Source organism: Capra hircus, chromosome 22, assembly GCF_001704415.2.
Source record: "Capra hircus breed San Clemente chromosome 22, ASM170441v1, whole genome shotgun sequence".
Lineage (NCBI taxonomy): Eukaryota > Metazoa > Chordata > Mammalia > Artiodactyla > Bovidae > Capra > Capra hircus.
The window spans coordinates 25,962,141-25,989,774 of NC_030829.1; the positions used below are offsets into that span (position 1 = coordinate 25,962,141).

General features: G+C 35.5%; 1 protein-coding gene across 3 annotated transcripts in view; it reads right to left on the reverse strand.

The window, feature by feature from the left end:
• CHL1 (cell adhesion molecule L1 like) overlaps positions 1–27,634 on the reverse strand; it is a 229,538-nt gene that overhangs the window by 89,829 nt on the left and 112,075 nt on the right. For all 3 annotated transcript variants that reach the window (XM_013973659.2, XM_005695720.3, XM_005695721.3), the window contains exons 3-5: positions 8,824–9,004; positions 3,897–4,002; positions 662–849 (exon numbers count right to left, since the gene is read on the reverse strand). In XM_013973659.2, coding sequence (XP_013829113.2) covers positions 662–849; positions 3,897–4,002; positions 8,824–8,914 — 385 coding nt within the window. In that variant the 5' untranslated portion in view covers positions 8,915–9,004. The remainder of the gene's footprint in view (positions 1–661; positions 850–3,896; positions 4,003–8,823; positions 9,005–27,634) is intronic.

Below are 27,634 nucleotides of genomic sequence, written 5' to 3' on the forward strand. Positions count from 1 at the left end.
AGGATGATGGTATATCCATCAGTTAGGATCTCTGAAAATCTACATGGAGAACAGTTTCTCTGAAGAGCTGCCAGAACTACAGCAAACTGCCTCATCAAGGAACAACCCTGTATTAACACAAGGGCTTGGGGATTACTTGCGACTGCAGCATAACACAGCCAAATCTAACTATTTAACTTCATTGGATTAAGCAAAACAAATACTATTTTTCCTCATGTTACATGTATTATTAGTGAAACACAGCGAAAGTATGTCGCTGTCAAGGTCATCAACTTCTAAATATCAAAACCTGGAAGATAATTTCCCTTATAAATAAAATATAAAGCAATTATAAGCTGATTAAATCAATAATCTTATTTCATTGCAGCCTAGTAGAACTCCTACTAAACTTCACTAAAATATTAAATGAAATCTCCTCTGTAATACTTACTGTTACTGCTGCTGTTTAGATGCTAAGTTGTGTATGACTCTTTTGCAACCCCATGGACTGTAGCCCAGCCAGATTCCTCTCTCCATGGAATTCTCCAGGCAAGAATACTGGAATGGGTTGCCATTTCCTTCTCTAGGGGATCTTCCCCAACCAGGGATTGAACCCACGTCTCCTGCATTGGCAAGCAGATTCTTTACCACTGAACCACCTGGGAAGCACTGAAATACTTACTAGGAACTATAAACTCGATTTCTTCTGACATGGCAATCCCCAGCTTATTAGAAGCAAAGCAGCGGTATTTTCCTTGAAAGTGAGATATGTGCCCATCATTTGGTATCCTGAAAGTCCCCCCATTGTTAGATACAATTATCCGAGGGTCAGAGAGATTAAAGGGCTTGTCATCCTTATTCCACAAGAATCTGTAAGACAAAACTAAAGTTAGCAACCCTGAAAAAAATCATAACTTATTTACAAATAAATATACAGAAATAAGAAAACCGAGACATTTTAAATTAAAAAGTATAAATATATACATCTATTTAACTGAATATAACAATACAAAAAGGTATCTAAAATAATCTGAGAAATCTTATAAACTGCTATAGACTTAATGTTTATGTCTCCCTAAAATTCGTATGTTGAAGTCTATTTCCCAATATATTGTAATAGTATTTGAGGGTAGGGCCTTGGAGAGGTGATTATGTCATGCCCATGCTTGCTCCCTTCTGCCATGTGAGGTTACAAGAAGATGACTGGCTGTGAACAGCAAGCAGGTCATCACCAGACGCCAAAGCTGCCAGTGATACTAAATCTGTCAGTGACTTGGTCTTGGTCTTCTCACCACCAGAGCTGTGACAAATATGTGTCTGTTGTTTAAGCCATTCAGTCCATGGCATTTTTACTGTAGCAGCCAGAACTGACTGAGACACAAGCCATGAAAAAGCTGTGACAATTGGAAGGCGAAAAAAAGATAGGTTTCATTTTGTTCTTTTAAAATTAAAGATATATTTTAAAACTTATCCAATTGAAAAGATAATGTAGGATCTTTACTAATATTTCAGACATTACAGTATTTGGAGACTAAAAAATATAAATATACAATATGTCCATGTATGTGTGTGTGTGTGTATATTTGAGAAGAGCTCACTCAAAATTCAAAAATACACAAAGCAATTATTATCAAATTGGGTTATATAGTCCATCAATATTTTTAGACATATTTGTAACATAATTGAGACCACAGTGAATGTATAATTTTTCCATTTAAGTTTTCCCAATTATTGCAATGCTCTAAAGATAATTTTATGACTACATTATCTTCTGTCTTATGGCTCCTAATTAATTTATCTAACCATTTTCACTTTTTCTCTTTTATGAACAATATTGTTACAAAACTCTACATATTTATTTTGGGTGGTACAAATATTTTATTATGGTAATTCCTTAAAAGTCAGATTGATAAACCCATAATATAAAAAATATTTCATCATTTTTGATAAGCACTGAAGAATTATATTCCAGAAAAAACATAGACAATTCCCACTCCCACATGTAACAGTATCCATTCTATGACATGGTTATAAAAAGTTTTTTTTTTCTTTTAATCTTTAAAAATCTAATAGATATACAGTGACTGCCCAATTAGATTTTATTTTATATATTAATAATGCACACCAATTTGAATATGCTCCAAGAACACAGTCTGACGCTTGTTCAAAAAGAACAGCAAAATCTTATGAGACACAATTTTCTTAGGAGCATGCCTGTCTCCTGACAACTTCTCTTCTCTTCTCTCTGCATCTTTCATATCTTTTTGGTTTTAGGTGCAAATAACATATAGAATCTTTTCTTTAAAATTCTAATACCTTGATTAGGATAACTCTATATATTCAAAATGAAACACTTCCAATTTGTGCCATGCTGCATCTTTTCATTCATTCAAGGTTTCTCTAAACCTCCTACCCAGTATTCATGCTACATAATTGATGCTACGTAGTTTTTGCTATCACTTTCAGTGATATTGCTGTTACTAACAAATGGAATTTCTGGATTTGTTCCTTTTACTATCATGATGGGATTTTTTTCCCTTCTTGTTTTCTACTTATTTTCTGTTTTATATAATAAGGTATTTAACTATACCTTTAAAAAAAGAAAAATTGACCACTTATTTCATATGTATAAAATTTTATTTTTGTCCATTGAATTTTATTGAGTTTTCAGATAGAATATCAATTAATAATAAAGATAATAATAATGTAGTATTAAATATTCTTTCTGTATCTAGTGTCATTAAAAAATTCTTATATAACTATATTAGATATGACTTGAGAAGAATAAATAATGCTAATAGCAGGTACTCTATTCATGATTCTGAATTAGTAGTTCATAATTAAACTTGATACTGGATATTGACATGATAAATATAACTCATTATTAATCATCTCCCATGATTGTATGGTGTATCTCTTGATATAATCAAGTTAACCAATATTTATATATAATAATATTGATTGATCCATATTTGCAGTGATTAATACATTCTCCTTTATTCCATTATAATTTATCCATATTCACATATATGAATTATATTATAGTTGGTAAAAGACAGAAAAATGACAATTAAGAATGCTAATGATTCACTAATAATTTTTAAAATATCAAATTATCAGGCAATAAAAATGTTATTCACAAAACAATTTAAAATAATTAATTTCCATTCTTTCATCTTTAATGGATACAAAATGATCAGGTAAATCAATGAAAGTCTGTAGGTTTGCTTATCATTCTAGAATCATTTAGAACTTAAAAATCTTGAATTATCTTCATATCTTTTCCTCTTTAATTTCGGTACTCACACAGTTCTTTCTCTCCAAACAGTAGGTACTTAGAAAAAACTTTCAGAGGTAATAATTACCTATAGTAACAATTTTTTCATTAATAATAAAATACTAGATAAAATATACCATGTCATTTTTATTTTGTCATCTGAGTTAACATCTTTATAACAAAGTTAAAAATATCAAGTAACAACCTATTCACTGAATATATGTGTCACAATTAAGACATGCAATAATAAATATGTACAAAATAACATTTACAAATATATTAACTTTCATTTAATAAATGCCACCTTTCAATAAAGAGAATAAAGTATTTTCTGTTATCTATCTAGCTTGTTCACTCATAAATAATTGGTGCATGTTTCCACAATGCCAAAGCCTATGCTAAATATTTAACATAAGATGATTTATGATAAAAATAATTTTAGCTGGCAAAAGAACATGCATAAAATAACCAAGCTTTGTTTTTATAGACATAGCTATCATTCACTTGGAAATTTTTACTTTCAATAATGTGTAGATTTAAGTGACTTAGCAGTTTAGTAAGCTTATAAAGATTAGAATAAAATTCACTATAAAGGATTGTATAATTTTAAACAACTACTTAGTTTGAAAAAAATACTCACTTTGGTTCTGGATTTCCTTTAGCTACACATTCAATTTGAAAATACTCATCAAAAGGAAAGGCAACTTGCACTGTTGACTGCTTCACAATTGTTGGAACCTGTTGAACTAAATATTAAAATAAGTATTTAATTAATGTGCTCTCCAAAAACTGGTTGAAGTTAGCTTAGCTACAACAAAAATAATTTCAACACACTTTCTATATTAGTAAGTACAACCAGAGAACAAATCTGACTTCCCCTTTGCAAAATGTAGTTAGCTCTAGGGAATATACTTCATTGCATCCATTTATGTTGTCATATGTTTTTATAAACCCACAATCATGTAACAATGTAATTTTAAAACATCCAACTTATATTGGCATTTCATCTATGTTGATGTGTTTATGCATTTTTACTTGGTTTGGTCATTGACAATTGACAATGTTTGGTCATTGACCATATTTGGTAACTTACCTAATAATTTTATTTTTGGAAATTATACTATTTCTTCATTCCTTAAGTATATAGATTTTTCCTTTATTGAATTAGTTACCTGTGATAAATTTCTAGGCATGGATACTAATGGTAATGACCCTGGATAAATGTAAACATCTCTAAGAGGATATTTACCACAAACAACCTATGAGTATAGCGGTTTCCCACAGCCATGCCATGAATGAATAACAGCATTTTAAAATGATGAAACATTTTGCTAATTATTACCACAAAATAACCCCCTCCACTTTAGTTTTATTTCCATTTATTGATTTTGTTATATTTCCCCTGAGCTTGATTTTCATTTGTCACTTCCAATTTATAAATTTTTAAATATATTTTGCCACCTTGGGAACTTGAGGGTATTCTCCTCCTTATAGAATTTAACACTAATGATCGTTAGGATGAAAATGATAGCTAATATATAATAGTTTATTTATAGAGGATTCCTCAAATTCAGATATTCCTTCATCTTGTGATGATTTTTTTTTCATTTTGACATGTTAAATACCTTCCAGACAAATTTAAAAAGTAGAGGATAGCTTTGTATCTCACCAATTCAGGCAGAGGGATGGCATTTCTGAGAATTATGACCATAAAATAAACGTCCTAATGCTGAAGTTTCAAACTTGGATTAAGTTTTAAAACAGAGCACCAATCATGATATACGTTAAAAATCTGTCATAGAGCATTCAATAGCTTTCAAAGGAAGAAACTACAATTTTAGTACATTTGTAACAAGCTCTGTAAGAAAACAGGATTGAATTCCTAAGAAAGTATAAATGGTTCAGTAGCTGAAATCTGACTTTGGCAAATAGGCTCTGAGAAAGCATTTTCTGTGTGACACACACAGGTGGTATTCCACAGTGGATACAAAGAGGCCCAAAACCCTGTGACCCTAAGCCAGGCCCAGAGCCACACTCTACTTCTCCCATTTGTAAAATGAGAGACTCAAGCCAAGTAAGCAGACTTTTTGGTCACTGGATCCCTTTGCATTCTTAAATATTATATCTTCAAGTGGTTTTGTAATGGTAGGTTGTATTTAACAATATTTACCATATTAGAATTAAAAGCGAAAAATCTTTTAAATATTTATTCACTTAAAACAATCCTATTATTCATTAAACAACATTTTATCAAAAATACTGAATGTAGTTAGAAAAGTGGCATTGTTTTACATTATTACAAATCTCTAATATCTTCAGGGACAACGGCTGGATTCTGTCTACCTCTGTATTCCATATGTTGTTTCGTTGCAATAAATGAAGAGCCAACCTTACCTAGATGTGTACCTAAAAGAAGGCTGAGATATTTTATAGTTCTTTCTGATTTTTGTGGGCTTCCCTTGTGGCTCGGCTGGTAAAGAATCCACCTGCAACGCAGGAGACTGGGGTTCGATCCCTGAGTTGGGAAGATCCCATGGAGAAGGGAAAGGTTACCCACTCCAGTATTCTTGCCTGGAGAATTCCATGGACTACATTCCATGGGACCTCAGCGTCAGACATGACTGAGCGACTTTCACTTTCTGATTTCCGTGGGCACTGTTTTTGGATAGTACCCCCAAAACTCACCAAGCATAATTTCTTAAAGGTTTCTTGCAATATGAAATCGGAAACCCTGTGGATATATTTTCATATTCTGTCATATTAAAATGTTTTATCCACGGGTGCTTTTTAAATCATGCATGTTTTTGTGACATGTAATATTCATCTGGAAAAACTATCAGTTAACTGAGTTATATAAATCTTCCAAATACTGACACATGTCATTACACAATATTAAAATTTCACATTTGTTAATATCGCTGATCTTGGAAATGCCTTAAATGTGGAGATGCTGTCAGTCTCACAGACGATGCAAGCTTTCCACAATTCCAATATGTGCCTAAACACTCATATTTTATCACTGACAATATATATTTTATCAGTTATTTCTGTTGAAGTGACAAGCTCCCTTGGTTCATTTTGGGGAAAATATCCATTTTTTCTATCAATAAAAATGATATCTGGCTTGGCACTCACATAATGACACAATCAAGGAAGACAGACTGTCATAGTACTTCATTACATGGCAGAATTATTTTATATTTATTTCCAAACTCATCCTACAGAATATTAAGAAGAATGTATTCAAGGATGAAGATTTAATAAAATCAATAACACTTAACTGTTTCAACGAGGACAGTCTTAAGCAAAACTTTACTTTTTGGTGGTTTTTAAGATTTTTTGTTGTTGTCATTTTAGTGTAAGTATATGGTCCTGGGAATTCCATAAGTTTGGTGCCAATGCCTTGATCTATGCTGGGCAAGTGCCTGTTTAGCACCATTGCTTTTGCAACATCAGTGCACAGTGGAACATCAACATGGTGGAAAAGTAAAAAGTGACATCTTGGTATTATTATGAAACATTTGATCAATGGACTGCCTGAACAAATCTCTGTGACTCTGAGTGGTCCATGAATCACATTTTGAACACCAATGGCCAGCCTAGTATAACAACTCAGCCATTTCCAATTCTAAAATTCTTTACTTTTTCCTAATGAATCTGATAATGGAATTTTACCACTTTAGCGGCATTAGCCCAAGTTCAGGATTATCCAACTGGACATTTATAAACACTTTAATAACACGTGGAAAACATTCAAATCTTCACTGACATTTACTTGGTTCTGACTACCACCTCTTTCTGTGTAGAGCAGGTCTTGAGCATATTGCAAATTCCTATTATTTAAATGTTATTACAGTTATAACTGATGAGGAGTGATGCACAATAGCAATGGTCCCTAAGATATCAGCTAGTAACTTGTGAACAACTTGTTTATTAGAACATTATTCTTTGTTAAATTTGCTAAGGTTGTAAAGTCTCAGCCATAACTAATTATTCAGGGAATGAAGCTAATAACCTTTGGGTGTTTATAAGAATATATATTCTACATTATAAATCTTTTCCTCCATAATTAGGCCAATTACAGAGACACCAGACTCATTGACATTCAAACTGAATACCTGCCTTACTTCATTTGCCAATGAGAGCTCTAGAGTACTGAAATAAATGGGTAATTTTCAGATGTTCTGAAAACATGTCATTAATATTTTATAACAATTGTTGTCTAAGGACATTACAGCATGAAAATGCATAAGTAACTGAGACAACCAGAAATTTTAAAAAATGTGTCTTATGTACTAATACAACATTTCCTATCACCACTGATGAACTAAATGAGAAAAGATGGAAGGAAAATGTATAGTCTCTGCTCAGAAATCTGAATCAGGAATCCCAGTACATCTTTGGCACTACTGGGAAGAAAATGTAATTATTAACCTCTTTTCCATAAGGATCGCTAAGAACCTTGCTCTTAATTTGGCACTGCATATTCGAACCCAAAGAATCAACTAAAGATGTATCATTTCAGGTTTTTAACCAGTGTTTGTACATATAGGCCAATATATATGATGTGTAGGCTAACAGATTTTCACTTTGAATAAAACAGAGCTTTAAATTTGTACATCTGTACAACAGGTCTGAGGTCAAGACTGATCCTTTGAAGTTTACATGATCTGCAAAGAATATTTCCCATGCTAAGATTATAATGATCAATATATCTTATTTTATGACTCTCCAAATTAGATATAAAAGAAGACAGTAGGGATCAATACTTGAACTGTATGCATAAAAATATGTAAATAATCCCAAATGCTTATAAACAAGAGAAATTCTCCTAAACTGTACTTTAAATACTTGATACATTATTACATAAACTGTTTTTCCAGGTACACTATTTCTCAACTTCTAGTTACTATAACTTGTTCAAGTTGATTTGTAATGGTTAAAGGTTTGCATCCATTTTTATTGATACCAACATATGCTAAGACATATACCCCCAAAATGACTAACATTTTGATATGAATTCACTCCATAGAATGCTTTAAATTTGCAGAGGTATTATCATATTACACTTTTAGTTGTGTACTATAAAAAATGCATTTTCAATATTTTTCTAATTATTTTCATTCTTAAATAGATAATTATTGTGAGAAACAATACAAAGTTCATTCAGTTCCTCTTTTGTCCTGATTGGTTGAATTCCATTAACTTCTGAGTCACGACTCTCTCTAAAATAAACTAATCAAACACCTAAAAGAAATAACTGTTGCTAATATTGCAGATTACCTTACATGGTAAAATACCACCTGATCTATAGGTTGTATTTCTTGTTATGTGCCAAGTTTGCCTACAAGTATAAAAGCCTGAGCTGCAAAATAATTGATTATAGCAAGCAGCCAAGTATAAGCCTTCTGAAAAATTTAAAAGGAGAACATGAATTCCATGTAAATTGCTATAAGACTGGTAGAAATATGGCAGAAAAATCACATGTTCAATATATAATTATTCAACTTGAAAATCAAAATGCAAATATGGACTTCCAAAGTAGATATTGAATATTGTCACTTTACCTGAAAGTGGTATATCAACAGCTGTTGAGAATTTTAACAGGAAGAAAATTAGAGATGTGATTAATCCTCTTCCACTTAACAATACCTCCATTGCTCTTCAGGAAGGAGGCAGCCCAGAAAGAAGGAAAATTGTAATGTCTTTTCTTACTTTTGATCGGAAGCTGGTTACAAACAAACAAACCTGGAAACAAACAAACAAAACAGTAACACATACCCTAAGCTCATGTACTGTAATGGTCAACAGAAGTTGAATATATTTTTCTGTTGGCAATAATTACCTCTTTATCAGACTGTTCTCAAATAACTGCATACAAATGTAAGTTTTTCCTCTTTGTATTTAAAATAAAGGACAGTTGATATGGTAAACCATAAACTACTCCCATAATTTTTTTTTTTTGATCAGAGGAAATTTTACTTGGAAAGTACTCTAGTACACTCTAATGAATGTCAGTGGCTGAGAGTAACTTCAGTTAGCTAATTTCTTTCAAAAGGTGACTCTTTTTCAATCTTTATTTTAAGCATTTAACCTCATTTGAGTTGTTCACTGTCAGAACTTTAATATTTTATTTCCCTGGCAAAATAACTTTTCATGTTCAGAATTATCACACTAATAGAAAGTAAATAGCAGGATACAGGGAAAGGAATAAGGAAGAATGAATGGATAAGGACCAGCCACTACAACTAAAATTCATGAATCTAGACTTGCCTCAAGAAAACATAAGCGCATCAGTTAATTTCCACTTCAGCAGAAAGTTTATTCATTCCATGTTGACAGAAATATATTAAGGGTAAAATATAAATTTCTCCTTACCTTCTTGATTTTGTTTTTATTCTGAAGCATGATAATACATATTCAAACATTATTTATCATGTACTGTTTTATTATACTTTACTGTTCTATATTAATTTTATTGTATAATATTTATAATATATTATATATTATTATTTAATAGTTTATAATAATATACTGTTTTATGATACCACTAGACCATTCAGGGATGACCTAAATCAAATCCCTTATGATTATACAGTGGAAGTGACAAATAGATTCAAGGGATAAGATTTGGTAGACAGACTACCTGAAAAACTATGGATGGAGGTTCTTGACACTGTACAGGAGGTAGTGACAAAGCCATCCCCAAGAAAGAGGAATGCAAAAAGGCAAAATGGTTGTCTGAGGAGGCCTTACAAATAGCAGAGAAAAGAGAAGTGAAAGGCAGAAGAGGAAAGGAAAGATATACCCATTTGAATGCAGAGTTCCAAAGAACAGCAAGGAGAGATAAGAAAGACTTCCTCAGGGATCAATGCAAAGAAATAGAGGAAAACATTAAAATGTGAAAGACTAGAGATCTCTTTAAGAAAACTAGAGAGGTCAAGGGAACACTTCATGCAAAGATGGGCACAACAAAGGACAGAAACAGTATGGACCTAGCAGAAGCAGAAGACATTAAGAAAAGGTGGCAAAAAAAAAAAAAAAAAAAAAAAAAGGTGGCAAGAATACACAGAAGAACTGTGCAAAAAAGATCTTCATGACCCAGATAACCACAATGGTGTGATCACTCACCTAGAGCCAGACATCCTGGAATGTGAAGACAAGTGGGTTCTAGGAAGCATCACTATGAACAAAGCTAGTGATGGAATTCCAGTTGAGCTATTTCAAACCCTAAAAGATAATGCTGTGAAAGTGCTGCACTTGATATGTCAGCAAATGTGAACACTCAGCAGTGGCCACAGGACTGGAAAAGGTCAGTTTTCATTCCAATCCCTAAGAAAGGCAATGCCAAATAATGTTTAACCTACCGCACGACTGCACTCATCTCACACACTAGCAAAGTAATGCTCAAAATTCTCCAAGCCAGGCTTCAACAGTACGTGAACACTGAACTTCCAGATGTTCACTCTGGAGTTAGAAAACGCAGAGGAACCAGAGATCAAATCGCCAACATCTGTTGCATCACTGAAAAACCAAGAGAGTTCCAGAAAAACATCTACTTCTGCTTTATTGATTATACCAAAGCCTTTGACTGTGTGGATCACAACAACCTGTGCAAAATTCTGAAAGAGATGGGAATACCAGACCACCTGACCTGTCTCCTGAGAAATCTGTGTGCAGGTCAAGAAGCAACAGCTAGAATCAGACATGGAACAATGGACTGGTTCCAAATTTGGAAAGGAGTATGTCAAGGCTGTATACTGTTAACCTGTTTATTTAACTTATATGCAGAGCACATCATGCAAACTGCTGGGCTGGATGAAACACAAGCTGGAATCAAGATTGCCAGAAGAAATATCAATAACCTCGGATATGCAGATGATACCACCCTAATGGCAGAAAGCTAAGAAGAACTTTAGAGCTTCTTGATAAAAGTGAAAGAGCAGGCTTAAAATACAACATTCAAAAAAACTAAGATCATGGCATCTGGTCCCAGCATTTCATGGCAAACAGATGGGGAAACAATGGAAATCACAACAGACTTTATTTTCCTGGGCTACAAAATCACTGCAGATGGTGACTGCAGCCATGAAATTAAAAGATGCTTGCTCCTTGGAAGAAAAGCTATGACCAACCTAGACAGCATTTTAAAAAGCTGAGATATTACTTTGCCAATAAAGGTCCATCTAGTTAAGGCTATGGTTTTTCCAGTAGTCATGTATGGATGTGAGAGTTGGACTATAAAGAAAGCTGAGCATCGAAGAACTGATGCTTTTGAACTGTGGTGTTGGAGAAGACTCTTGTGAGTCCCTTGGACTGCAGGGAGATCCAACCAGTCCATCCTAAAGGGGGTCAGTCATGGGTGTTAATTGGAAGGACTGATGCTGAAGCTGAAACTCCAATACTTTGGCCACCCGATGCAAAGAACTGACTCACTGGAAAAGACTCTGATGCTGTGAAAGATTGAAGGTGGGAGGAGAAGGGGACAACAGAGGATGAGACGGTTGGATGGCATCACTGACTCAATGAACATGAGTTTGAATATGCTCCAGGAGTTGGTAATGGACAGGGAAGCCTGAAGTGCTGTAGTCAATGGGCTTACAAATAGTTGGATGTGACTGAGCAACTGAACTGACCTGAATTGTTTTATTGAATGAATGTTTCTTTAACTTCTACAGTGATTCCCAATTTTTAAAAGTTTTTCACACATAATTTCATGTAATCCCTTAATAACCCTTTTATCCTCCTACCCCTAGATTGCCATTTCCCCCACTTTCCTCTATCCACTGATAACCATAAGTTTGTTCTCTATATCTGTGTTTGCTTCTTGCTTTTGTTTTATTCACAAGTTGTAGTTTTTTTAGATTCCACATATCAGTGATATCATACAGTATTTGTCACTTTAATGTCTTCCAAGTCCATCAATGTTACTGCAAATGGCAAAATGTCATTCTTTTATGACTGAGTAGTCCATTGTGTGTATGTATGGATGTATGTATGCGTATATACCACATCTTTATGCATTCATTTGTTGATGGATACTTAGGTTGCTTCCATACCCTGGCAATTTTATACAGTGTTGCAATGAAAGCTGGGAGTGCATGTGTCTTTTCAAATTAGTCTTTTGGGGTTTTCAAAGATATATACCAAGGAGCAGAAAGCTGGGTCATATGCTAGTTCTATTTTTATCTCTTTGAGAAATCTTCATACTGTTTTCCACAGTGCTTGCACCAATTTATATCCCTACCAACAGTATACGAAGGTTCCCCTTTTTCCACATCCTCATCAATATATGTTATTTGTGTTCTTTTTTCGTGATAGACATTCTGACATAATAAAGGCCATATATGACCATCACATGGTCTTCCGTGGTGGCCCAGATGGTAAAGAATCTGTCTGCAATGCAGGAGATCCTGGTTCAATCCCTAAGCTGGGAAGATCACCTGGGGAAGGGATGACTACCCACTCTAGTATTCTTGCCTGGAGAATTCCATGGACAGAGGAGCCTTGCAGGCTACAGTCCATGGGGAAGCAGTTGGACATGACTGAGAGACTGAACAACAACAGGAGGTGAAAGACCTTACTCAGAAAACTAAGACATTGATGAAAGAAATTAAAAATGAAACAAACCAATGGAAAGATATATTGTGTTCTTGAATCAGGAGAATTAATATTGTTAAAATAACCACAGTACCCAAGGCAATATACAGATTCGATGCAATCTCTATCAAAATACCAAGTGCATTTTTGCAGAACTAGAATGGATAATTTTAAAATTTGTATGGAAACACAAACACCCCAAGTAGCCAAAGCAATCTTGAAAAAGAAGATTCCAGTACGGTACTGGAACAAACACACTGATCGCTCAAACAAAACAGAAAGCCCAGAATAAACCCAGTCACTTAAGGTCAATTAATCTACAACGAAGAAGGAAAAAATATATGATAAGCAGGCAAGAATACTCAATAAGCGGTCCTGGGAAAACTGGACAGCTATATGTAAAACAATGAACTTATAATATTTTTTTCATATATAAAAATAAACTCAAACGGATTAAAGATTTAAATGCAAGACCAGATACTATGCAATTCCTAAAAGGAAACATCAGCAGAACATTCTCTGACATAAATTGTTAAAATAATGTTTTGGATCTGTCTCTTAAAAGAAAGGAAACAAAAGCAAAATTAAACAAATGGGACCTAATTAAATTTAAAAGCTTTTACACAGCAAAGGAAACCACTGCTACAATGAAAAGGCAATCTATTAAATGGGAGAGGAAACTTGCAAATGATATAATGTATCCTTAAAAATGAATTTGCTTTAAAATGTGATAATTAGTTTTCCCAGGTACTTAATTTTTTTCTGTAAAAATAATTTACTTATTTATTCATTACAACTAGTAGAAAAATTAATGTAAGTAGAGTCAGATAAGCAATTTAATTTATATTTAACTTCAAATATCTTGACTTTTAAAAATTCCCATCAAGTTGTACCTCAAGATATTATGCACTAGAGCTCTCCATACATTTACGCAAGTAGGTAAAATCCAAAGTAGTAACTAATGCTACTGTGTTACTGTTATAAAACAGAAAGTCTAAAACGACAACAATACATTTATATTTTGACTAAAGTTATATTGATCATGAAGGAAAATACTCCCAACCTCCCCACAAAATGTCATGAATCTTTGTTCTTAGAGTAATGCCAGTTTTACTTTGTCTGATCTCATTTGACCCATTTGTATAATAGAAATTGGAAAAAAAAAAAAAAACTACCCTTGAGTGGTTCAGAATATTTCCTAAAATGAAAAATAACTTACGATGGTAATTAAAAGTTATTTTCAAAAAGGTTATTATGTTCAATGACACCATTTTCCTGGTGAAATGAATTATCCCAGTCAACAAAATAAAATGTGAAAAAAATTGATTTCATTATATAAAAAGCAGAACATTGCCTGAGGACAAAAACTCAGTTCTACATTATTTGTAGAGAGAGAATGAATCATTTAGCTATTTCTAAGGTAAAAAAGTAAGATGAAAATGTTAATTCCTTGACCTTCGAATTTTCCTTTTCCTTCTCTTGAAGTACTGTGAAAATGGTAATCTAAATTCATTGTTTATAGTTATATATAAACATTTACCTGCAATTTATTATTTAATATTCTGTTCCACCAATAGTCAATGCTGATTTAAAGGCATTTTATGTATTTGAGCGGTCCTCTATCTATAGAAGGTGAGGCTTTCAAATGCTATTGTGAGACCAAATTTCCAGATTAATCTATCATCCTACCCTAAATTAGAGAATAAAAATACTAGACAGCCAAATAAGTGAGAACAGGCTTAATTTCAATTAATTACTGATTTAGGTTAGTGAGCTCAACTGTCTCTAATTGCCATAGTAAAATATCTCATAGATATGAATTGTTCTACAGTGATTGTATGACTTTTGTAATTTTAATGATTTTAACCACATGGTCTTGATACAAGAAATTCTCTCCCATAAAAGCATGCCACACTGAAGCCCTAGCTTAAAATAAGCATATAAATTCAGCCCCATAACAAACAATGATGACATCCTTAGTTTCCAGAATAGCGGTAATGGTTAGTTTTATATCTGACCTTATCACCTGCAGGGACTAGCTTCAATTTACCTGAGACTTATATGTTAAGAGGGTGTTACATAAAGGTCACTGGAAGTTAAAATATGAACCCCTGCAAGCAACACTCCATTATGTGATGATGATGACAGCACCAAACAGCTTTCATACTGAAAAGGGAAAGTCAGTCATAATCTCACAGTCAGAAGGCATAAAAGGGCATATTGTTTAGTAATTAGGTTTTACAACAGTACAGTAACAATAAGAGCACATTCTCATTTACCTTTATTCAAAGAATACAAATTTAGAGAATCTGTGGTGGCTCAATGGTAAAGAATCCGCCTGTCAATGAAGACGACACAGGTTTGATTGGAGAAGGCAATGGCACCCCACTCCAGTACTCTTGCCTGGAAAATCCCATGGACGGAGGAGCCTGGTGGGTTGCAGTCCATGGGGTCGCGAAGAGTCGGACATGACTGATCAACTTCACTTTCACTTTTCACTTTCATGCATTGGAGAAGGAAATTGCAACCCACTCCAGGGTTCTTGCATGGAGAATCCTAGGGACGGCAGAGCCTGGTGGGCTGCTGTCTGTGGGGTCACACAGAGTCTGACCCGACTGAGCGACTTCACTTTCACTTTTCATTTTCATGCATTAGAGAAGGAAATGGCAACCCACTCCAGTGTTCTTGCCGGGGGAATCCCAGGGACGGGGGAGCCTGGTGGGCTGCCGTCTATGTCTACGGGGTCGCACAGAGTCAGACACGACTGAAGCAACTTAGCAGCAGTAGCAGCAGGTTTGATCTGTGATCTGGGAAGATCCCACAAGCCCCAGAGCAACTAAGCCATGGTACCACAATTATTGCGGCTGTGCTCGAGAGCCCAGGAGCCACAACTGCTGAGGCCACCTGCTGCAGCTTCTGAAGTCTGCATGCCCTAGAGCCTGTGCGCCACCACAATGAGAGGCCTGCACAGGAGAAGCCACTGCAATGAGAAGCCTGCACACTGCAGCTGGAGAGCAGCCCTGGCTCTGTGCATCTAGAGAAATGCCTATGCAGCAACCACAACCCAGCACAGCCATAAATTTAAAGAAAAAATATTTTTGAAAGAATATGAATTTAATGCTTTACATCAGAACTCAAGATAAAAGTCATTATTGCAACTCAGGATGGTGCTGACACTAAGACAATAAAAAAACATACTAAACTATTCTTGAGGCATAGGTACATAAAGCTGATTAAATGACATTAACTCAGATCCAAAAAAGAACCAACGAATTTTCAGGACTCTGGACCAACTGGGTTATATCTTCCTGCCATACTAGATCCTGCTCAGAAAGAAACAAAATATTCATGACATCTCACTCAAAAGGAAATGGATGTCTCACTGTTATTAAATTGACCCTTCCTGACTTCCTTAACTTTTCCAGAATGACTAGCATGACAACAACTAAGAACACATTGGTTTTAACAGAATCAGAAACATGGATAGGTGTGCATACATGAGCCGCTTCTAATACAGCAATAAGAAAATGAAGGTCTTTGCTTCTCCAAAACAGCAGCCTCTAACATACACGCATCAACAACATTAGAAAGTGAACCCATAGATCTGTCTCATGTTCTTAACACAGCTTCACTGTGGTAAATCTGTGAACAACTTACTCCCTTAACTTAAATTCCTTTTCTGCTTTAGGAACTGGAGGAGAGGTGGCTTAGCCTTTTCATTTCACCTGGCCTCCGTAAGTAAATGTCAAGATACTGCAGCCTGCTAACCAGCCACAAAAGAGAACAATATGTAGTAAATAAGAATATGGAGAATGGAGTCAGTTTATCGTGACTTCAAAGCAATCACTCACTAATCATGTAGCCATGGGCACTTCACTTAACCTTTACCATTCACCTCTATAAACGAATATAAGAGTTGCCGCCCTGTAAGCATCCTTAGCAAGTGTTAAGTGAGGTAATATACGTTTAGCATACATGAGTAAGTGAGTGTATGAGTGAAAGTTTGCTCAGTCATGTCCGACTTTTTGTGACCCCATGGACTATATAGCCCATGAATTCTCAAGGCCAGAATACTGGAGTGGGTAGCTTTTCCCTTCTCCAAGGGATCTTCCCAACCCAGGGATCGAACCCAGGTCTGCCGCATTGCAGGCAGAGTCTTTACCAGCTGAGCCACCAATGAAGCCCAAGAACACTGGAGTGGGTAGCCTATCCATTCTCCAGAGGATCCAGGAATTGAACTGGGGCCTCCTGCATTGCCGGCAGATTCTTTACCAAATGAGCTATAAGGGAAGCCCTAGAGTACATGACAGGATAATAAATGCAATTTACTACTAGTGACACTGATGGTAACTTTGTTGTTAGTGGTAACTAGGATATAGCCTCTGGTAATAATATTTTGATTCAGAGTATAGATAACTTGTTTGGCTTCTATTAGAGTAATAAAATCATAATGACTTAAAACACTTTTCACTATTTAATTCAGTTCAGTCGCTCAGTCATGTCCGACTCTGAGTGACCCCATGTTCTGCAGCACCCCAGGCTTCCCTTGTCCATCACCAACTCCCAGAGATTACTCAGACTCATGTCCATTGAATCAGTGATGCCATCCAACAATCTCATCCTCTGTCGTTCCCTTCTCCTCCCACCTTCAATCTTTCCTAGCATTAGGGTCTTTTCAAATGAATCAGGTGGTCAAAGTACTAGAGTTTCAGTTTCAGCATCAGTCCTTCAAATGAATACTCAGGATTGATCTCCTTGAGGATGGACTGATTGGATCTCCTTGCAGTCCAAGGGACTCTCAAGAGTCTTCTCCAACACCACAGATCAATTCTTCGGCACTCAGCTTTCCTTATAGTCCAATGTTTACATCCATACATGACTACTGGAAAAATCATAGCTTTGACTAGACCAACATTTGTAGGCCAAGTAATATCTCTGCTTTTTAGTATGCTGATCATGGCTTTCCATCCAAGGAGCAAGTGTCTTTTAATTTCATTGCTGTAGTCACCATCTGCAGTGATTTTGGAGCCCAAAAAAATAGTCTCTCACTGTTTCCATTGTTTCCCCATCCATTTGCCATGAAGTGATCGGACAAGATGCCATGATCTTAGTTTTCTGAATGCTGAGTTTTAAGCCAACTTTTTCATTTTCCTCTTTCACTTTCATCAAGAGGCTCTTTAGCTCTTCTTCATTTTCTGCCATAAGAGGGGTACCATCTGCATATCTGAGGTTATTGATAGGTCTCCCGGCAACGTTGATCTCAGCTTGGGCTTCATCCAGCCTGGCATTTCGCATGATGTACTCTGCATAGAAGTTAAATAAGCAGGGTGACAATATACAGCCTTGACATACTCCTTTCCAGTCTGTTGTTCCATGTCCAGTTCTAACTGTTGCTTCTTGACCTGCATACAGATTTCTCAGGAGGCAGGTCAGGTGGTCTGGTATTCCTCTCTAAGAATTTTCCAGTTTGCTGTGATCCACACAGTCAAAGGCTTTGGCATAGTCAATAATGCAGATGTTTTTCTGGAACTCTTTTGCATTTTCAGTGATTCAATGGATATTGGCAACTTGATCTCTGGTTTCTCTGCCTATTCTAAAACCAGCTTGAACACCTGGAAGTTCAGGGTTCACGTACTGTTGAAGCCTGGCTTGGAGAATTTCAAGCATTACTTTGCTAACATGTGAGATGAGTGTAATTGTGTAGTAGTTTGAGCATTCTTTGGCATTGCCTTTCTTTGGGATTGGAATGAAAACTGACCTTTTCCAGTCCTGTGGCCACTGCTGAGTGTTCACATTTGCTGGCATATTGAGTGCAGCACTTTCACATCATCATCTTTTAGGATTTGAAACAGCTCAACTGGAACCTATCACCTCCACTCGCTTTGTTCATAGTGATGCTTCCTAAGGCCCACTTGACTTCACATTCCAGATGTCTGGCTCTAGGTGAGTGATCACACCATTGTGGTTATCTGGGTCATGAAGACCTTTTTTGTACAGTTCTGTGTATTTTTGCCACCTTTTCTTAATATCTTCTGCTTCTGTTAGGTCCGTACCATTTCTGTCCTTTATTGTGCCCATCTTTGCATGAAATGTTCCCTTGGTATCTCTGATTTTCTTGAAAAGATCTCTAATCTTTCCCATTCTATTGTTTTCCTCTATTTCTTTGCACTGATCACTGAGAAAGGCTTTCTTATCTCTCCTTGCTATACTTTGGAACTCTGCATTCAAATGGGTATATCTTTCCTTTTCTCCTTTGCCTTTTTCTTCTCGTCTTTTCTCTGCTATTTGTAAGGCCTCCTCAGAGAGCCATTTTGCTTTTTTGCATTTCTTTTCTTGGCGATGGTCTTGATCCCTTCCTCCTGTACAACGTCACGAACCTCTGCACATAAGTTCTTCAGGCACTCTGTCCATCAGATCTAATCCCTTGAATCCATTTTTTACTTTCACTGTATAATTGTAAGGGGTTTGACTTAGGTCATACCTGAATGGTCTTGTGGTTTTCCCTACTTTCTTCAATTTAAGTCTGAATTTGTCAATAAGGAGTTCATGATCTGAGCCACAGTCAGCCCCCGGTCTTGTTTGTGCTGACTGTATTTACTGGTGAAACAATATTAATAGATTTTAAACACTCTACTAAATAGGAGAGTTTTTTTTGTTTTTTTTGTTTTTTTTTTTTGTTTGTTTTTAGGTGTGGGTGGACCATGGTAGATTGATAACAAAACGTCTTCCATTCTCATGCATCCACATGCTTTGGCAGATGACTTTACATGTATTTCCTCACTTCTTCAATCTGGTCAGCTTTTGACCAACAGTGTGAGCTCTGAGTTGAGGCTTCAAGAACTCATGCATGTTTTATTCTCTTTTGGAACTCTGCTCAGTATAGACTGCACTAGCCTACTGGAAGATGAGTGACAACTCTGCCATCACTCTCTATAATCCTGGCCAACAGCCAGCCAGGACCAATGTAGAAGGACAGCACCCTAAATGAGCCAGCCCCAGATGACCTGCCAGTTGGACACACGTCTAAGAGCCAGCCTGATCAGTATCCGTCCAAGACTGGTTAAGATCAGCAGAACTGCTTGTGTCTTGCCTGGGGTTCAGGACACCCTACCCCCAAACATGCACTTTGACGTATTGACTATTTTAAGCTGAAGGAATTTTAGGAATGGGAAGGCCTGAAGGACTCTTTGACCTTCCCCTGAAGCAAATTCATAAAACCTTCACGTAAGAGCTGCCCTCCCTCTACCACGAGGAAAAGGAATATCCTTATCTCTGAAGATGGAGGGATGCTGCCAAGAATCGAAATAAACAGACCTTGCCAAGTTTCCTGCAGGTCACTGCACTTAGCTCAGATGCCTTTTTTTCCTAACACATTTCTACAACTTTCTGCTCTTTCTCAAATGTAGCATGAAAAAAACTCAGGTATAATCACTTGTTCAGGTCTTTATTTCTTTTTGAGGGCTCCTGTATCACATAAAACTTAGATTAACAGAAACATGCAACTTTATTTAATATGCCTTTTGTTTCAGAGACCCACTCAAGAGGAGTAAAAGAGTAAAGGAAAAATATATATTTATATTTCATCCTCTATACACTGGAACAAACGGTAGACTAAGCAACAATAACAAATGTTTATTGTATGAAATCAATCTGTTTTAGCATGGTTGCAACGCAGAAAGGGCTAACCGATATAGTGCAGAAAGAATGAAAGAATCGATAAAGTATTGATAAATGCGGAAGCCATGCAATAGATGTATATGGAAATTCTTTATTTTGAGGTATATTTTAATATTTCCACAATAAAGACATTTTTAATGTTTATTCAATCAATGGAAATCAGAGATTATCCTGAAGTATTCCAATAGCAGTAAGGAGGTGCCTTAAAGCAACACAAAGTCTTGAGAACTTCCACTAGCTTGCTTGTAGAACAAAAGACAATAGGAAGGAAGGTTCCTTTAAGGCTACCATGCTATCCAGACCTCTTCTGTTTGAACTAGATTCGTAAAATTTGGAATCCCTATGAGGGTAAGTGTATCTCTATTCCACACATCCTGAACAACAATTATATAATATAACACAATGCTTGTTTCTTATTGCTTTATGAGTTTGTAATGTCATGGTCCAACTAAAGAAAATACAAACCCCAAATATAGTATTTATTTTAATCTGGGTAGCTGTTAGTAGAATACTTGATGCCTTCTGGTATTTCTTTCATGCTTTGAGTCTTAACTCACTGATTTTGCATTGTTTCTGTTGGAGTCTGCTTTAAATTCCATTAATGAAGTATAAGAAAGGCAAAAATGAATAGAATAAATCAAGATTACATTTTTACACTGAACTATTATATGCTACCTTTCTAAACTGAAGAGAAATGCAAGTATTTTAAAATTAAATGTCTTGTTGCTTTTGTTAATATATTCTGAATAATAATCATTCCTAACAGCCACTTGTTTTTTACACTTAACAGTAATGGTGTCATGTTTACTCAAAAACCTCTGACACTATTGTTCTCCAGAGGTCCTACTGAATTATAAGCACTTTCTTCCTTGAAGGAAATAATGTAACACAAATTCATATAATTTCATCTCAAAATACGGATATTCCTACTTCCTTTTAAAATGAACCAGAATCTGACCAGTGAGGTAATGGATCAAAAACAGCTTAGAAGGCAGCTAGTTCAAGATACTAAAATTTATCTTGGTGGTATTTTTCACATTCTTGCCATTTTCTGTTAATAATTTTTCACAAACATGCTCAGGTCAAATTTCTAAAGAGAAAATATAATAAATCAGCTTCAAAAGATAAAAAAAAAAACTCTCGTGACCACCGTTTGTAAAAGCCTTATTTCTACTGCAGCAGCTACACAAAGCAGCCATGTCAGCGGCTGTCCATCTGCCATTTCTAAAGAAGGCATAGAAGGTAATCAGCCCCCAAAAGTGCTGTGTTGACATTCCTCTTTACTGAGAAACAGCATGAAGTTGCTGCTGCCACCATGATTTCTAGGGGTCGGAATTAACTTCATGCATGCTAAATCATTAAATAACATTTTTCAACTAAGAAGCTTGAAATAGATCAGCAACTTTTATTATAATCATCAGGAAGAGATATATTATGACATTGGTATCCAAATTACAGCTTTAAAAATAACTCAATAGATTTGTGTAATAGTCTGGCTTGGTGTCATATCATAGAATTATGTAAATTGCATTTTCTTTTCAAAAATAAGGGCTTGAGAATTAGTGACACTTTGTAACACAAAGTGTCTTATATAAAGCAATCTGACATTTTCAGGATGGGGTGGATGTCACCCTCACTTCCCTAGGACCTCAAGTGCCCCTTTACGCAACTCCATTTTATGTGCTTGTCAAGCTAAACGATTCCCTTCATTCCAAAATTAGGTCTTATAGGGAGGAAGTCCAGCATATTTCCATAAGCCTAAAGTGTGATCTGAATCACTCAACACCTTGAAACTGGGAAAGGATAAACACAAAGAAAATGAAAAGGCTTTTGTTCACTCACATGCTTGGCTAATACCATAAATCAATTTACAAGTGTCATAAACACGGTAATCCTGAAATAACTGTTAATGGGCTTTTTGCTCTGAAAACAAAGGAAATATTGTACATTACAGCTAAATCCATTCAAACTGTTTCATGTCACTGAAGTGACAAGACAAAAGAATTGTTTGGAGTTTTAATTCACCCTCCCTGCAGGAGATGAAAGAAATGTAGATTTTCACTATGAGCGAATTGATTTTATTGGGAAAATGTCACCATTAATTAATAATTATGTTGGATAAACTAATATCATTAATATAATACCATTTGTTTGATTAAAGAGCAAAATACTGTGCTTGAACACTGACAGGACTAGAACTGAATCTAACATCTTCTGTCTGTTTTCCCTTTATTTACCTATAAACTCCAAATTCTTACCAAGCAGTATTCTGAGACAATATGTAATTCAAATCCTTTCAAAATGGAGAAAAAGAAAAAGAACCAGATCTCAAGGTCACTTGACTACAGCGATGGAGAAAATGATCTATTTTATACCCCAACATGTAACTCATGTACTGAGCCATTTCTCATAAAGCTTTTACACAGTGATAATCACCTAGTGAACTTTTTAAAAACTGAGGAATAACACAGATGTTCTAAAGTATACAAAACTTAGGTGTGCAGCTCAGTGAATTTTTGCATATGTATAAATTTGTGTCACCACTTTTTAAACCGTTTAGGGAGTTCTAGTGACACAAAACATTATATTAGCTTCCTTCCTAGAGGTACTCCAGATTACCAGTTCCCAAGAGAGCAAACCAGTTTGCGTTCCTCTAGCCTACTGCATCCAAATGAGGGTGGCATCTGGGTTATGTGGGGTGGGGGACATGTATAGTTATAATTTTTATTTATAATTTTTAAAGAATAAATTATACACAATATTATAAAAATTATTACATTTTAAAAAAGAAAATTTATTAAAAACATACATAGGTTTTAGATGGTTTTAATATGCCTTTTTTAGTTTTCTGTATTAGTGAAATGTTTCTCATGTGCATGCTCTACTTATAAAACTAAAATAAGGGTTCTCAAGTTATTTTTGCCCTTGCTTCATGCACATATTTGTAAGAGATTTTATACACCTCGGGGTACATGCCAGATCCTGTCCATCCTTATTCCGCATGTCAAAACCATAGGAGACACTCAATAAACCTTTATAAATGAATGAATGAATTTCATACACTCATTCACAAAAGAATATATTCTGCATAAATGTACAATGTTGATAAAACTCTAAATACATCTTTTTTGTTGTTCGTTCAAAGACAACTCAGAAATTAAATTTTCCTAATTAGTCATTAAACTAAGCAAGGATTTCTATATGTAAAACATTGATGTAAACATTGCTAGGCTTGTTTCAATAACAACTGCTCACAGAAGTAGAACTTTCAATGAATATGACTAATTTTTATCAGGGTTTATTTGAGGCCAACTATTTGCATAGCTTTCAGTGGTTCTGACAATTGTCAACAGAAGTGAAGTACTACATTTTCTACAATTACTTTAGAATACTTCAACATGAACTATGTTAGAGTTGCATAGATATGATGTGCGTGTGCTAACTTGCTTCAGTCGTATCCAACTCTTTACAATCCCATAAGCTGTAGCCTGCCAGGTTCCTCTGTCCACGGGATGCTTCAGGCAAGAAGACTGGAGTGGGTTGCCATGCCCTCCTTCCAAGGGATCTTCCTGACCCAGGGACTGAACTGGAGTCTCTCCTGACTCCTGCACTGGCAGCTGGGTTCTTTACCATAGTGCCACCTCTAACCCATAATCTTCCCAGATGGCTCAGTGATAAAGAATCTGCCTATGATACAGGAGGTTCAGGTTCATTCCCTGGGTCAGGAAGAGCCCCTGGAGAAGAAAATTGTAACCCCCTCCGATATTCTTGTCTGGCAAATTTCAGGGACACAGGAGCCTGGCGGGCTAGGGGTCGCAAAGAGTCGGACACAACTTACCAACTAAGCATGCATGCATGCATAGTTTAGGTAATATTTGAAAGGTTTTAATCAAAACTCTTCTCAATTTCTAATCAAATGTAGAATTGGCCATTACAAGTGCTTCAACTATCTTTATTTTTTCAAGTATCAGATGGCTTGTTCATCACCAGGAAAAATGTTACAAGAATGTTCCATGGTAAAACAAATAGTGTTCAAGATATAGAAGGACTCACTTGAAATATTTGTCCAGAAACAAGCACCCCTACATAAATAGGATATAAAAATCAAGCAAGCCCTACAGCCTACAAGTCCACTGTACTCTTGGCTAAGAATCCTACTCATTCCTGCATTGACCGTCTTTTCCTCTTTCCAATTTAAAGAGTAGCTGAATACAGCAACTAGAACAGCAACTCAACACCTCTATGGACCCTTCCTGCAGAATTCTAACACAATGCCTTGAAAGTTTAGTGCCCAGGACTCCACTGAGCTGACAGAGTAGAGGGCATAACTGAATGTGGTGTGCATGCTTGTGAGCACACATATATATGAGCACATGTGTACATTTGATGCTTAATAAATATTTATTTCCCTGGGAAACTTCCGCCTAAGACTGTCCATGTCCCAAAGCACCTGATAACCACATTGAGAGAGAGAAGAATGAAAACCCTCATCTTCTTTTAAGTCCTGGAAACTATCAGTATCTACAAAAATGATGAAAAAAAATGGATGGGGTCAAGATGCAAACAGCAAGAAATTATTATATGATATGAACTTCCTATGTGGAGGCACTTTCAACAAAGATACTCATAAATCTGAAGAAGTTATATACCATTAACCTTAACCTTGGCTACTTTCAAAGGTATAAAGAATACATTCCAACCACTGGCACTTGAGTATGGTCTTATTTTTCCTTTAATATTCAAAAAGCACTTAAGGTTCTGATACTGATTGGGAGGGTCATCGCTGTTAATAATTGATAATGACTGTCAAGCACATGGACAAGTCATTACTAAGTCATTCAGGGAGGACAGACTGGATGATGAAGATGACTAGACCACAATTTGGGTGTATCTTGCTTATTTTCTCTCTATACTATTTCACAGTTCAGTTCAGCCCAGTTCAGTCGCTCAGTCATGTCCAACTCTTTGCGACCCCATGGACTGCAGTATACCAGGCTTCCCTGTCCATCACCAACTCCTGGAGCTTACTCATGTCCATTGAGTTGTTGATGCCATCCAGCCATCTCACAAGTGCTTGTTAATTGTTTGCATCTTTTCTGCTTTGCTCCCACATTTCTTTTTCCATTCTATGAGGCAAAAGCATCCAAGGCAATTTATTGGTTAAAAATGCTAAAAACCATATAGTACTACTATAACTTTCAACTCATTTTCTCTTTAAATTTGTAGTTCATAAAGTATTCTTCTTGTCAATTCAAAACTTTTAGGTGCAATATAATGAAGCAAATCAACTATGATCAGGGAGTTCTGGGACACAGTAAGGAAATAATATTTATGCCTTGTCACAGTCTAGGGGTTGCCAAAGTGGGATTTCTTTACTCAAGTTTATAAAAAGGTGTAAGTATTTTTTACAAAAGTCTAATAGATGTACAAATGCCTAGTTATGTTAGAAATTTAAAGCTGGTCACTAAACAAGTTCTAAAAAGCAATCCTATTCTTCAAGTCATAAAATTCAAAGTACGATTCCGAGGTACTTAAGAGAAATTTATAAAAAGCTTGCAATTTCCTTCGGTTTATCAATTACTCTTATTATGGCACTATAAACATTAGATGGCATTAGAGCTGACAAAGTTGACTGATAATCCTTTCTGCTCCTACGAGAAGAATTAATGCAGCGTTCTGGGCTGGTGACCTAGATCTCTAACCCCTTTTTATCTTGTAGTTGTTTTTCATGAACAAGAAATAAGAACAAGAAAACATCATCACCTTATACATCATTCACAACTGATTACCTTGTTTATCTGTACTATAACTAGTTAGATACAACTTTCTGTGGTAGAGTTATATGGCTTCTGTAACACATACGTTAACAATGTGAAATAATCTTATGCCATTTGATTCTAATATTAATACTTTTTAAATTGCATTCAGCGGGCATTATCATATACCATTTTAAAGTTTTTGTTTTTTGCCCTTTTTATAACAAAAATATACCCTTATGAAATTTTTATAGAAAATTATTAAATATGATACATATTAAAATAATTAATATGTAATTATAATAATTAGATGAAAAGATTACACATGTCTCTTCTTCCTCACCCCAGCCAACACTTAAGGTATGACCACTTCCAGATATTTTTCTATGGAAACATATTATATAATGATGTATAATTTATCTATTTTTACACAAATGCTATCATGTATCTATGATATTCTGTTGAGTGAAAAGGCAAGTTGTGAACAAAGAAGAACCAAAGAATGTGGGTTTACCAAACACTTCCACAAGGTTTAAGTCATATCCCACTGCCTTTGCCCACCTTCTGTGCAACCAAAAGGAATTCAGGATGAAAAACAGGATGAGGCACTCTGTGTTTTGGATAGACGGACCCTTAGATAGATGCATGGGTGTCCCAAGTGGCACAGTGGTAAAGATCCGCCTGCCAATACAGGAGACGTAGTTTCAATTCCTGGGTCAAGAAGATGCCCTGAAGAAGCAAATGGTAACCCACCCCGGTATTCTTGCCTAAGAAATCCAGTGGGCAGAAGAGCTTGGCAGGCTACAGTCCATGCGGTTGCGAAGAGTCAGACACAACTGAAATTGTGTGCACATGATATATATATATATATGTGTATATATATATGTGTGTGTGTGTGTGTATATATATATATATAGAGAGAGAGAGAGAGAGAGAGAGATTGCTTCTTCTCTACCTCTTCAGAGAAGTTTTCTCATAGCTAAGTGAGTGGCTGCCTAAGGGCTATAGTCCTCAGTAAGGTTGCTGAATAAAACTTGTACCCAAGAGTCTTATCTTGTGTGTCTTTAAGGCAACAAAATTATAAAGTCCTATTTATAGAACTAACACCTAAAAGACCATGAGGCTTTTCATGGGCAAGATATTTCTTTCTGCTCATTTCTGTTTAGGAAAAAATGATTGGAAAAAAATTGAAAGATTTTAAACTTCTCTGGCTAAAAATTATACTTAGGACCTGTGTCGCTGCCAGTTTTACAAACATTTTTAAGTTCATTAAAACGTTAACTCATTTGTTGGATATTTCCAAGTACAAAGAACATTCTCTCTACTATAGAAATTTTCTTTATAT